At 40.2% G+C, this 13,882-nt stretch overlaps 1 protein-coding gene across 2 annotated transcripts in view; it reads right to left on the reverse strand.

The window, feature by feature from the left end:
* Positions 1-8,647, reverse strand: part of KLHL14 (kelch like family member 14) — an 82,838-nt gene extending 74,191 nt beyond the window's left edge. The window contains exons 1-2 of one of the 2 annotated variants that reach the window (XM_070747702.1): positions 8,563-8,647; positions 5,943-6,938 (exon numbers count right to left, since the gene is read on the reverse strand). In XM_070747702.1, the coding sequence (XP_070603803.1) occupies positions 5,943-6,895 (953 nt within the window). In that variant the 5' untranslated portion in view covers positions 6,896-6,938; positions 8,563-8,647. Of the gene's footprint in view, positions 1-5,942; positions 6,939-8,031; positions 8,247-8,562 lie in introns of those variants that run through there. The other variant, XM_070747703.1, reaches the window with a different exon arrangement.
* Positions 8,648-13,882: the final 5,235 nt, after the last annotated feature.

The raw sequence follows: 13,882 nt of genomic DNA on the forward strand, positions 1-13,882 counted from the left end.
TTTATTTATTTATTTATTTATTTATTTTATTTATTGGATTTGTATGCCGCCCCTTCCGGAAATTATAATTTGATTAGTACTAAACAACTAACTTTCCTTTAGGAAACACAAAGCATATTCATTTTTGCCAAATATAAATGATAGTATTTTAAGGTTAGGAATTGTTCATCCCGTGTGACAGAAACATACCAGGTATCAGGCTTTCTACAGAAAATCCCAGCAATAATGCCAAAGAAAAGTGTCTCTTTGGAAAAAGGATTTAGGCAAAACAAACAACTTCTGATTTGGAAATTTACTTAGAAGATGAAGAAATGGCAACCACAGACCAATATTTATTTTATTAAGCTCAAAAACAGCAGGTAGTGATAGACCCTCTATTACTCAACAGGATGCTGTGATTTAAATCACAATTCAGAACCTCTGCAACCCTCTACAGTTAAATTGCTTAAATCCCAGTAAATCCCAGTGTTTAAACAGCATGTGTGTAAGATTGCTGCCCAAGAGAAAAGACAAAATTAAATACATGTTTTATACTGCTTACTTGTATTTTAGTTATTTCTTAAATAGAATAGCTTCTCAGGCGATTGATAGAACAATTAAATCATATTGAACTATAGATAAGTGTAGCTTCCAAGCAAATACAAGATATATCCTTTTACAATATTTTTGTATACATAAAACAACATTAAACACATTTGTTTATTTCAAAACAAAATGCTCAGTAACTGGTGATAGTTTACTGGGAGACCAGCATTTCTTGTGAGATGAGAAGTAAATTGACTAAAATGCTATGAATGGCTATTTTTTTTTCAGTTGAGACTTAGGTTCAAGTCATAACAAGACAAGTTTTTACAAGTTGATCATAGAACATTCCCATTCATTTCAATCTAATCTAGTGAACTCAAAGGAGAAATGATAAAATAGAATGATTTCACACCTGATGTCAATGCTTCTGGAAGACATATGAAATATATACATATGTGTAACAGATAAACTTAATAAATAAGTGAATAAATATATTATTTACTAGTGATAAATATAACAATATCCATAATTGTAAGCTAGGAAAATAATAGTATGGCCAAAACTAATCATTGGGATTATACTAACTGTAGATGATGTTATACTATGTTCTCATGCTCCAGATTGGTTGGCAGAAAATGTATAATGCAATGAAAATGGATTGAAGTAGGTTATCACTAAAGCAGGATTGAGGTCACAATGACTATGATAACATGGCAGCTAAAGACCACCAAGAAGCTTCTAAGAAAAAATATAGTGCATGATCTCTTTGGGCAAAGTCGTAACACATTCTCAAAAGGCAGGTATTTGTCATATAATTCCTTCACAGAAAACAAATCTATGTTCAAATCAATGGGTTTTTTGGGCAGAACACTACATGCCGGTATTTAATACAGACTATTACAAATTTAGTAAGAAGAGATACTATTGGGGTTTTAAAGATCTAAAAATTCTTCTATTTACATAGAGAGTTTAACTTAATACTTTACAGGATGTGCTGCTTGCAATAAACTGGCCATGAAAAAAATTGCTTTAAAGCCCACTCTACACAAGTGTGCTATGTTTATTGTGTCAGTAAATGAAAACAGCCCGAAGCTGCATGGTGTGACTGGTTCTCTATCCCCATTAAAGGGATAAAAATGTAGTTATGCTTTTTGATATTTTCTGAACGTAGGTGTTCAGCAGAAGTCATAATGATGTCATCATTTGTCTGCTGTCAGTAGTTCCTACACCAATTTCTCCTAAATAAATCTTTTTTTAAGGGGCAGGGTAGGCATTCAACAAAACACAATTTAAGCCATCCTTAACATAGTTCTAGCATAGCAAGCCCTTCAGAACCCCTTTTTTCAAACAAGTTCTTTCTGGCTAAAGAAAAACTTATAAAATTGCCATTTCCAAAAGTGGAACCATAAAATCAGATTTTGAGTTCACCCAGCAAGCAAGATCAGTGTACAGAAGCAAGGCTGTTAGCACTTACTGAATCAGGAACAAAGGGTAAATCAGACACGCATCACAGTACTCATCTTGTGATAGGTTCTATTTGTACTATACTAATTTAAACTGAATTCATTCTCCAGTTTGTGGTTAGAAATGTTCCTAAAATAGTATATGTAAATAATTTTAAATAAACGCAAAAAGCCATATTGAAAACAGCATAAAATAACTCAAAATAAAAACAAGAATAGCTTTACAAAATACACATATAAACCTTTAAAAAGTAGCATTTAAATGATCAGTTAGAAGCAAACTATACTGGGGATAATAGCAGCTTTAAAAAAATGAAAGCCAAAATCAAATACAAAACATGAGTATGCTAAAATTAAAAGGAACCCAAAAGTTTTTGCTTTAAGTCAAAAAGGTTATAGACACTACTCATGCCACCCTGGAGAGAGTAATTGAAAGCTCAAGATCTTCAACAGAAAACATCCAGAGCAGGATGATCTTAAGAGTTTGGATACAGACAGTGAAGAGCAAAGATACATTTCCAGCTTTCCACTGTTGGAACTGGTCCGCCCTGCATACAACTATAATTACAGCATTTGAATGTAAGCATATAAAAACATCATTAAAAAACCCCATATTAAAGTTTTAAATAATGAGAATGAAATGTACATATAATTAAAAGTTAACTCTTTACTGACTGAATACAGAATACCTAGCACTTTACAGAGCTGCAATTTCCTTAAGTATGCTTGGAATGAATTCCTGTTAATTTCAGCGTTTAAAACCTGAGTTAGATTTTTTTTCCAATTTCACCTTATTAAAAACATTTGGAATCATGCTAATAGGTTTCATTTCTGTTTTGCTGTTAAACAGGTTGTAAACTATATACACATATATACATCTGGTGTCAAAGAAGTTATTTTATTCTAAGTCTGAAGCTCAGTAGTATAATCTTAATAATATTTGAAATGAAAAAGATTTTAATGATGACCCCATGCTTCAAATTAAATGTCATTTTAACATATTGTTATCAAAAATATCAGTATTGTACTACAGTACAGATGTTTCCACATTTTTGCTATTTACTTTTACTTTCTTTTATAACAGTTTAAAATAGATACTACAAATCCCAAACCATCTATATACTATGTACTACATAAGTAATATTTTGGGAACAAAGGTGTTATTTTAAGCAAATTAAAAATATGGTTATTAAAGATGTTGAAGGCCTGAGACAGCCCTATTAAAGGAAATAAGAGTTTGTATTAAATGTTAATTTAAAAGTATATGCATTAATTCTGTGTCTTCATTCTTGAACAGCAAGACGTTACTTATGACATCCCATCTTTTATCCCAGTACACAAAACTATCAGAAGGTAGAAAAGAATCAGATTTGTGTATTACTTCCCAATGCTTGCATTTTTGACCTGTTAATTTACAATGTCATTATTTCCTCCAAAAATCAATAAAGATTTCAAAAAACCATTCACTGGGTTCATTTGCCTTAATTTAATTTACTTTCATAACTTTCTTTAAAAAATAAAACCTTATATGTAATATTTGCATATTTTCAAAAATATTTCTTCTGTTTAATGCTACATTTTAAGAATGCTTTCTTTTTAAATACTGTATTTATGTCCTAGTTTTTCATTGAGTTTCTAAACTGGGTCTTAAAAGTTCAATCACAACTTTTATAAAATCATGGCATAAATCTCTCTCTCTCTCTCTCTCTCTCTCTCTCTCTCTCTCTCTCTCTCTCTCTCTCTCTCTCTCTCTCGTTTAGTGTATATGTACTTTCTCATTTCTTAGGGTATTTGATCTGTTCTTTATTATTTATGTGTATGTGATAATTCACCACAATGACATAGTTAGGCCTACTGGTGTTAACGATCCAAGTGATAAAGCTGAGTAATATTACCATTAAGATCGAAATATCAGGGCTAGTCAGAATAACATTGGGTTTTTTTTTTCAAATGATAGCAATTCCTTTGGATTAATAGTCTAAATATATCCAACGTTATTCTATATCCAAATCTGAGTATGTTTATAGATATAAAAAGTAATACAATGCAAACCTATATGTGTTTTCTTGAAAACAAATCTAACTGAATTTAATGGGGCTAATGTCCAGAAAACTAGATTGTAGGTTTCACCCAGGATGAAGTAAGATGACAGCAAAGGAAGGTCAGTATCACTATTTCTGACACTTGCAAACATTCAGAAGTCACATCCTTCAAATGATATGGACCAATGAAGCTGGAAGGTATTTGCACTGAACCAAACAATCTGGTATCTCAGTAACCCACCTCAAGGAAAGACCCATCGTGTCACAGGTGGTGCATAGAATTCAAGCTAAGGAAAGCACCACACTCTCCCACCATATGGGATACCTATTTCATCCCAGAGTAATCTATTAATACTAAGCTCCCAAGATATGTAATAATTCTTAATGCAGTTGAGCTCTTTAAAAAAGCCCTCAAGAAAGGAACATAAGAAATTCTTCAGATATCAGTTACTGAATGCCATACAAACTTTATATAAGTTCTTCTATGCAAAGCAACAAACTACACTTCAAAACACTACAAATCTGATTTATTTCCTGATACATTAGGTCAGAAAGTATTCCTTTGTGTAGAAAAGTGAAAGTTTGATATGTAAACTTTACGGTTGTTATGAAACATAAGTTCTATATGTGTGTGTGTTCTGTTTAATGTTATACATTGATTTCCTAAATTATCCATTTAAAATGTTGTATGAGACACTTTCCACTCTAATATATTCACACTGCTTTACTCACTTGAAGGGAAGTGCTGCTGATGTCATAGATATGATACTCAATTTTTTCAATACAGCAGGGACTATTTCATTATCTCTAGTATTAGTAGATACATAATCTGATTTTAAGATATAAACTCAGACCATAGCATTTAAAATCTACTTGATTTCTGAATTGCTTTAAAAAAAATTAAATTACAAAATGTTAAACTGGAAAAAAGGCAAGAGGCCATAATTAATTGCATGTTCTGGTAACTAAATATAATATTTACATTTAATGTAGCATCGCCGTATATGTTATTTTTACCTGCTATTGTCACAGTTAACGAACACTAATTCCAAGTAGAAAAGACCCAGATAACCCAGGGAGCTCATAGTGAGTTTTAAAACTAATGGGACTAAGGCATGGCTGCTTGCTTATCTAATTTTCTTTCCATGTTTACTGAATTATCCAGCACATTTCACTTTCCCCTGTCACCAATCTTACTTGCTGTATTGCTCCTCTAAAATTAGTTGGATGGGCAAGACATTTGAAATCCATCTAACAGTATAGAGTCTGAAGAACACTACAACATCTTATCTAGGGATGCCCCCACTTCTACTCTCTTTGCTCTCAGCAGGCTCTTCTTATACATCTTCTCCCTTCATTCTCTTGTCCCCCAAATTAATAAGCCCTATAATTAAGAGGAGGAGGACTCCAAAACTTGCTTTCCTCAAATACCCAAACAACATTTCTTTCAGAAAAAGGGAGGAGAAATGCATTGGTAATCATTTGGTTGTTCTTAAGAAGCTTCTTTCTAAAAGCACTGCATTAAGATAATAGTCCTTGATTCAGCAGCCTATTGTCAAAAATAGTAGATTCTGTCCAAACTTTCAATAATCAAACTCACCAAATCACAAATTACAATTTTCAAAGGCCATGAACTAACAATTGCTCCCTGATGTTCCTTTTTTTTTCAACCTAAGTTATGTATCTGTGATTGTTGCCAGAATATATTTTCGGCTGTTTGCTATTTTCCTACAATACCTATGGGAGGTACATTTACCCCGCCCTTAAACTCTACTCATCAAGTCCCTCTCAGGCACCCCCTTCAGCTGCTTACAGCTGAAGTCAACTTTTGAACTTTGGGTTTCATACTTAGTTAATGCCCTGTAAAATACTAGGTTTCAGCTGAATTCCACCACCTCCCTTTTTCTTTTACCTGCTGGCCAGACTTTGTCTGCAGTGCTGCCTGAAAGGCATCAGGTGGTAGTTCATGGCGTCCAGAAGCAGCTTCTGGCAGACTGGGTCCGTACGCATGAAATCCACCGACTGGACCCTCTCGACAAGCTCCGGAGCCGGGATAAGGGCAAAGCGTAGGCGTTTCATGAGGTCCGGGGCGTACTGCATGCGGGTCTCCCGATCGTGCTCCAGCCACAGGACGGACATCTGGAAGAGCGCCAGCTCGGATTCTACCGGGGGAGGCAAGGAGTCTAGCAGGGCGCGCATCTCCTCGAAGTTGAGCAGCAGCACGTCCTCCACGAGGTACTTGTTGGCCAGCTTCTTGGTCTCCTCGAGGCCGTGCAAGGCTGCGATCTTGCACACCTGCTTGTAGTTCTGCACGGAGATCTGGTCGTTGAGGAACTGAACGCAGAGTTTGGTGACCTGCGGGATGTGCAGGATCTTGCTGACTGACAAGACCTCCTCCACCGTATCCAAGGAGAGGGTCACGTTGGCCGTGTACAGGTACTCGAGCACCAGCCGCAGCCCGATCGACGAGCAGCCTTGCAATACCAGGTTGTTGATGGCCCTAGGGCTGGCCAACAACTTGTCCTCCGGGGAGGAGGAGGGCGTGCCGGGCTCCTCCTGCTGCTGCTCCTTCGGAAGCAGGCCGTCCTGAGCTCCGGGTCCAACACCCAAGGGGTGGTTAAGCCCGCTCCCCCCTCCGCCGCCGCCGCCTCCCCCGCCTCCTCCACCGGCGGTGCTGGAGAAGAGCGATCGGAAGTACTGGGAGCAGGAGGCCAGCACGGCCTTGTGGCAGTGGAACTGCTGGCCTTGGGCCGTCAGGGTCACGTCGCAAAAGAGCTGCTTCCTCCACAGCAGGTTGAGGCCGTGAAGCAGATTGTCGCTGTGGCTGGGGTCGAAGGTAGACGTCCTGTCCCCGGACCGTGACATGGCGAGCGGCCTCAGCGCACCTGACTGGAAACCCACCTCCGACCTGGGCAAAGAGGGGCAAGGCGGGGGTGGGGGGACAAGGCAAAATGAGCGGTTGGGAGGGGGCACACAGAGTCATCCACACGGAGCTTCACAGGCCCGGCTCGCCCACCCGACTTGCGAGAGCCGAGAGGCTTCCTATCCAGCCGTCGTCCCTTTCCCCCCATGGCGGCAGCCTTCGGGCTGCATGGCATTCCCAGCGCCCCCCGCCAAGGGGCTTCGCCCTTCATCGGCGGGCGAGGCGGGTTCCCCTCCCCGAAAGTGGGTGGGGGTTGCGGGCAACTACTTTCCGCCTCAGAAGAAACCGCGCGCCACTTGCTGTCTAATTTGCAACGGGGCACTTCCCATGCTGAAGGGGAGGGAGTGGGGGGGGGAGAGAGAAGAGTTTGGGGTTGTTGTTCCGTAAGCCGAGAAAGCTCCCAGAAGGGCTACCCGACGACCCAAACGGGGAAGAAAAGGACGGGAGGAGGGGGGGAAATAAAGAAGCCACCCCGTCCTTCCAAAGTCCAGAGCCAGGCCATCACTTGAGCCAAGCTGACTGAGCTGCCCCCTTCGGAGGCCCCTCCCCTTCTCCCCCCTCCCAAACTGCGCCTTTTCCCGCCTTTTATTTTCTGCAGAGCGAGAGACGCTTCGCCTTGGAGCAGGACGAGAAAAAAAAAGAGGGGAAGGGCTGTCGGTGCCGAGTGGGGGTGGGTGGGAGCGCAGCCGCGTGCACCGAACTCTCGGCCAGACCTCCACGCTCCTGCTGCATTTTAACGCCGGGCGGAAGGGGCGAGAGGTTGGCCGCTCGCCTCACGCCCGGTGCTCGGGGTTGTTTGGACCGACCTGGGCTGCCTTTCGGGGACGGAAGCGGCGGGCGCTTTTAACTCGGGCAACTCTGGGAACTTCGGGGAGGGCGGGTGAGCTCGGAGGGCCTGGGAGATACGCGGGGGGGGCGGGGGCGGAGGAGGAAAATACTGGCGGGAAAAGTGTCCCTGTGCCGCGAGAAAGCTGAAGCCCGAGAGCGCCTCAGCCAAAGTCGCGGGACTCTTGAGGGGCTGAGGGAATGAAAAAAAGGCGAGCCTTAAAGAAAAAAAAAGACCCGCTGCCGGTTGCACCTGCTAGTGGTGAAGAGGAAAGGGGCCCGCGGTGGTTTTTGCCCGCCCCGGGGAGAATAGAGCCCGCCACAGCACGGCAAGTGCCGCCGCCGGCTCTCCTCTGCGGGATTCCAGCGAGGACTGCTACTTCCATTGTACCGTCGTCGTCCCCCCCTTTTTTCGGCTTTGCTTGCACTCTCTGCGTCCGAGGGAGTCCCCTTCCCCGGCCGCTTTCCCCTCCCAGCAGTCAGGTTTTAAGAAACCTCCAAGAGCCTCTCCCTTTAAGTGGATCTGGTCATTCCTCTCCTCCATCCACAATATACACACCTCCCATTCGCCCTCCCCCTTTTTTTCCTCCTCTGGCCATTTCTTACAATTCGAGTTTATTCTCCAAAGACGTGTGTGCAATACAAGTGCCCCCCCGCCCATACTTGTCGTCCACAGAAATCGCGCGCATATACACACACACACAGGCATACATCGTCTTCACGACAATAAACAAGCCACAAGAAAATACAGCCAAGACGGTTAGACCGAAGGCCAGAAACTTACCTGCTTCACAACCAGCTGCCAAAGTAAAGGTTCACTTAAGCTCCCCCCCAAAAAAATCAATTGTCCTTCCTTTTTAAAGGTTTGATCGCTCCTTCAAAACAAAAACAAAAAAAGAAAACCTTCTTGTTCCCAATTCCAAGCAGTCACTCTTTACAATTTATTTTGTCGTACATCATTTGATCACCATGAATTAGCAACAGCAAGAAAATGTACGAGAGGGAGAAGGGGAGAGAGAAAGAGAGAGCGCGCAGAGCTTTCTGCAAGAGAAGAAGAAGAAAAAATGTACGTGTGACAAATTATGCTACCAAGAAACAACACATCATTATCCTTGGGCCTGGGGCTCAGTGAGTCGTAACGAGAGTAATAGGAAATCCACGGTTGGGGAGAGAAACGGTCGTGCATGGCCAGTGGAGAGAGACCATACAGGGGGATGGATGCTGGAGAGACTCGCAAAATTATGGCTCAAGGCTATTGTAAAAATTGTCGAGCGTAAATGACTGCGATTTCAAACATCTTTGGAAGAAAGAAGGGGAGAAAGCGACCCCCCCCTCCCTTCCTCTGCCTCTCTCTCTCCTCTCTCTCGTCTCTCTATAAAGAACCGTCAAGTTTTAGTGCGCATTGCTAATTAGTCAATTTCTCTCTGCCTTCACAGGCTGGCGACTTTGCTGCTGAGCTGAAACTGCTAATTTCTGTGACCAGCTTTTTTTCTTAGCTGTGATCTGGATGAATGAGTAGCTGTCTCACAGAGATGACAAAAATAAACTCTAATCCCCCCCAAAAAAATTTCCACTACATCTTTCTCATGCATAGATTTATGATCTTCAGGCACCAAGTGCAATATGCAAACTTTGGTTCCTGTACAGTATGCTCCTAGATTCATACTAGCCATTATTTTCTTTTCTGCCCCCTCCCTCATGATGGAAACTCTGATCTAGGTGTAAGAGATATTGCCACCCTCTTAACTCTCTGTTATTAGCTTGACAGGGTACATCCTCGTTCATGCATCTGTGAAAGGAAAAGATGGAGGTAAAATGAGGCTAGTGCGTAGTATTGGTACTATAACTATTCCATTTTAATAGTTCATCTGTGCCATCTGAGATTTATGCCCTTGTTTGAAAGCATATTTTCTCTATCATTTTGTCTGGTTAGACAACCGTCCCTGTACTTCACTGTCAGCTGAACAGATAACAGATCAGAAGTCACTTTTATTATCAGATTAGCATATTGTCATTTCTTTTGGAGTCTAGAGACTTTGCTGTGCAGGAGATGACTCAAAAGAGTAGGGAGGTGGCTATTCTTTAACCAAACAAAGCCTTTCAACTTTTCCCTTGATCTGCAGACAGTTATGCTCCTTGCTGAGGAACACATTTCCCCCCTTAGTTGTTTTATAATAGTTGGTTGAGGATATTTTACGCTGTTCCTTCTATGCACAGGAACTCAAGTAGAGGGCAAGGTCTCCATCATTGATTCCATGATACATTACATTCCCAGATCTACAACTGGTCAAATTCCCTGTTACCCCCAAAGAAAATAAAGTACAGTACAATCTTGAAAAAGCTAAAGGAAGCTGGAGATCAGCAATTCAGAGGAAGTTTGGAATAAAAATTCTTTAAAATTTGAAGCAAGATTTTTAGGTGGAGAGATGTCCTTATTTTCTTCTTGGTTTGCAGAGAATGCAAAAGTATATGCTGAGAGGAGGAAACCAGATGGAGGTTGAATCATAAAGAAAGTGGGTGGACCCATCTTGTGATGAGGTCACTAATTCCATAAAAATAATGCTGATGTCATGATTCAAATTACTGTATACAGTTTGTAATATAATTTACAAATTGCTTTCTCTAAAATGGCTCCTATTAAACATTATTCAATGTTTTGGGTTAATTGCATTGACAATTTTGGCCTTAGTTTAACATCAGCCTTTGCCAACCTGCTGCCAGGCATCTATGCTGAACTATAGTTCCTCTGGTTTCCACCCACCCACCTGGTAAGTACACACCCACCTGGTCTATTGTGTCTATACAGAGGCACAAAACCCTTTTGGAAGCACCAAATCTGACACATTTGCTACCACTTGTGTCAAATTAAAAGCATAAAGTGCTACTTACTAAGATGTTTACCACTTCTACAGCAACAGTGATAGACATGGTGGTAAAGTTCATTGTATTCAAAAATTATAATACTGGAAAATATTTAATTTTCAAAAAAATGCAGTAGAACTTTTGTAAAATATAGTAAATCCTTCGCTGCATTCTTGGTGTTGTGAAATCTCAGCTTGTGATTTCACTATATACAGTATATTCTAAGGATATATATATTCTGAGAGGAGGAGAACCTGTGGTCTAGAGGTTAAAGCTACTGCCTTACAGCCAGACTCCCCAGGTTCAAATCCTAGTAAGGGAATGGCTAGCTGATGAGAGCAAAATAGTTTGAAATAGATCTATACTAGTCTCCCTTCATTTTTCTTTTCAGCAAAACTACTGTGTGTTACACACACAGACACCCCCCCCCCCCCCCGAATCACCCTGGTATACCCAAATACGGGAGGGAGCATACTGCTTCCTTTTTGCCTCTTGGCTAGCTGATGAGAGCTAAATAGCTTGAAATAGATCTATACTAGTCTCCATTTTCACTATCAGCAAAAATATGTCACACACACATATCTGTGTTTTTTTGACAGAAAAACAGATATACAAATATGTATATATGTAATGTGTAGATTTCAATTTTTCAGGCTATAAAACACAGGTAGTCTTGTCTCATTAAGATATCACTTTCATACTACTGAATGGGGTAAATGGAGTTGAGGGTTTGCATGTCAATTTTCTTGAAAATTTTTCTAATTTGCTAGAAAAATGGGAATATTTCCTCATGTTGATTTGTCAGCACATTCCAACATTACAACTTCAGTGGTTTTTAGAAACTAAAAAGAAGGATGGCAAGGACCACATATGGACCATAGATAGCTTTCATATTATAGAATAGAAACATAGAAGACTGACGGCAGAAAAAGACCTCATGGTCCATCTAGTCTGCCCTTATACTATTTCCTGTATTTTATCTTACAATGAATATATGTTTATCCCAGGCATGTTTAAATTCAGTTACTGTGGATTTACCAACCACGTCTGCTGGAAGTTTGTTCCAAGGATCTACTACTCTCTCAGTGAAATAATATTTTCTCACGTTGCTTTTGATCTTTCCCCCAACTAACTTCAGATTGTGTCCCCTTGTTCTTGTGTTCACTTTCCTATTAAAAACACTTCCCTCCTGAAACTTATTTAACCCTTTAACATATTTAAATGTTTCAATCATGTTCCCCCTTTTCCTTCTGTCCTCCAGACTATACAGATTGAGTTCATTAAGTCTTTCCTGATACGTTTTATGCTTAATCCACCATTCTTGTAGCCCGTCTTTGGACCCATTCAATTTTGTCAATATCTTTTTGTAGGTGAGGTCTCCAGAACTGAACACAGTATTCCAAATGTGATCTCACCAGTGCTCTATATAAGGGGATCACAATCTCCCTCTTCCTGCTTGTTATACCTCTAGCTATGCAACCAAGCACCCTACTTGCTTTTCCTACTCCCCGACCACACTGCTCACCCATTTTGAGACTGTCAGAAATCACTACCCCTAAATCCTTCTGAAGTTTTTGCTAACACAGAACTGCCAATGCAATACTTAGATTGAGGATTCCTTTTCCCCAAGTGCATTATTTTACATTTGGAAACATTAAACTGCAGTTTCCATTGAATATATATAGTTAGTTTAGATATACAGTATATATTTTGCACAAAGAATGTGTAGTATAATAGTCTGTGATTTATTGATTGTCATTGTGCAGACATTGTCTAGCCTATTCAGCTGAGCAACACTTTCTTTTATGTATCCAAAGAACTAGTGAAGGGCTACCAAAATTTTTACTACCACACTGTGGCCGTGGCTTATGCAGGATGCCCTGCATTTTCTTTCAACTTTCAGTGAAAATTGGGTGCCCTGGGGTGGAACTGCATTTTCGCTACCCCACTGCGCCCCCCCCCATCCAGGCAGTAGCCCACCCCTATCATTTAGTATCATTCAACATGTATATTACGTTTTTAAATCTTTACTAACAAAAGGCATAATGCTAAATAGCCACTAAATCTTATTATAGTTCTTTTATGCTCAATACCTGTTCACCAAGAGAACCATGCAAGGTAGAGAACTCTCATTTCCAGCAATTGCTCCATTACTTCCACTGTGGATATATATACTGCTCAAAAAAATAAAGACAACACCCAAATAACACATCCTAGATCTGAATGAATGAAATATTCTCATTGAATACTTTGTTCTGTACAAAGTTGAATGTGCACAACAGCATGTGAAATTGTTTGTCAATCACTGTTGCTTCTTAAGTGGACAGTTTGATTTCACAGAAGTTTGATTTACTTGAAGTTATATTGTGTTGTTTAAGTGTTCCCTTTATTTTTTTGAGCAGTATATAATCATATAACAATGCACCAGAATAGAATAGAATTCTTCAGTGGCCAAGTATGATTGGACACACAAGGAATTTGTCTCTGCTGCATTACCTTTCAGGATACAAATGAAAAGATACCCATAACCTTTTTTTCATGATACTGTAAAATTTCTCCTTTGTTTCATGTCTTCACACCAGTCTATCCAATCAAGTGACAGAAGAGATAGTTGAAATCCAAATGAAATACGAACAACTTTCCCCACTCTGATGCTTCTCAGGTATGATGGGAAGCTGGTCCTGTCATCTGCAAACAGAAATCCTTGTTCAGAAGGTGGTGATAGTAGTTTAGTCTGACACATCTTGAAAGGAAAGAGATCAGGAAAATCTGCCTTATTGAACTACAAAGTGATATTAAATGATGTCATACCTTCTACTGATGACAAATTACTGTACTGCAAAATAAAAATGCTCCATGAATGTGTTCTGTACTGTCTCCAAGAAGTAGCTTACCTATTATATTATTCATATGAATTTATACTTATTTTCTAAACCCTTTAAAAGAGTTTCCCCCCCCTGCATAATAGTGCTAAACCAAAGAATTAAAAAGTCTCCCCATGAAACTACAAATCCCAATAGAAGATTCCCCCCCCCCCAGTTTTAAAAGTATCTTGCCATGGGAAGGATGACAATTAGAAACTACTCTAGCTACAGAACTGTAGCCCAAACATTTTTGGACATCTAGAACTTGTTGCCCAGGATTTTCCTTATGTTCTGAACTCTTTATCAAGATATTCTTTTTGTTGAGTATGGAACTCTAGCCATAATACCCGGAGTCTTCTGCTCATGCCAATGTGCTGG

This window comes from Erythrolamprus reginae, chromosome 3 (genome assembly GCF_031021105.1).
Source record: "Erythrolamprus reginae isolate rEryReg1 chromosome 3, rEryReg1.hap1, whole genome shotgun sequence".
Lineage (NCBI taxonomy): Eukaryota > Metazoa > Chordata > Lepidosauria > Squamata > Dipsadidae > Erythrolamprus > Erythrolamprus reginae.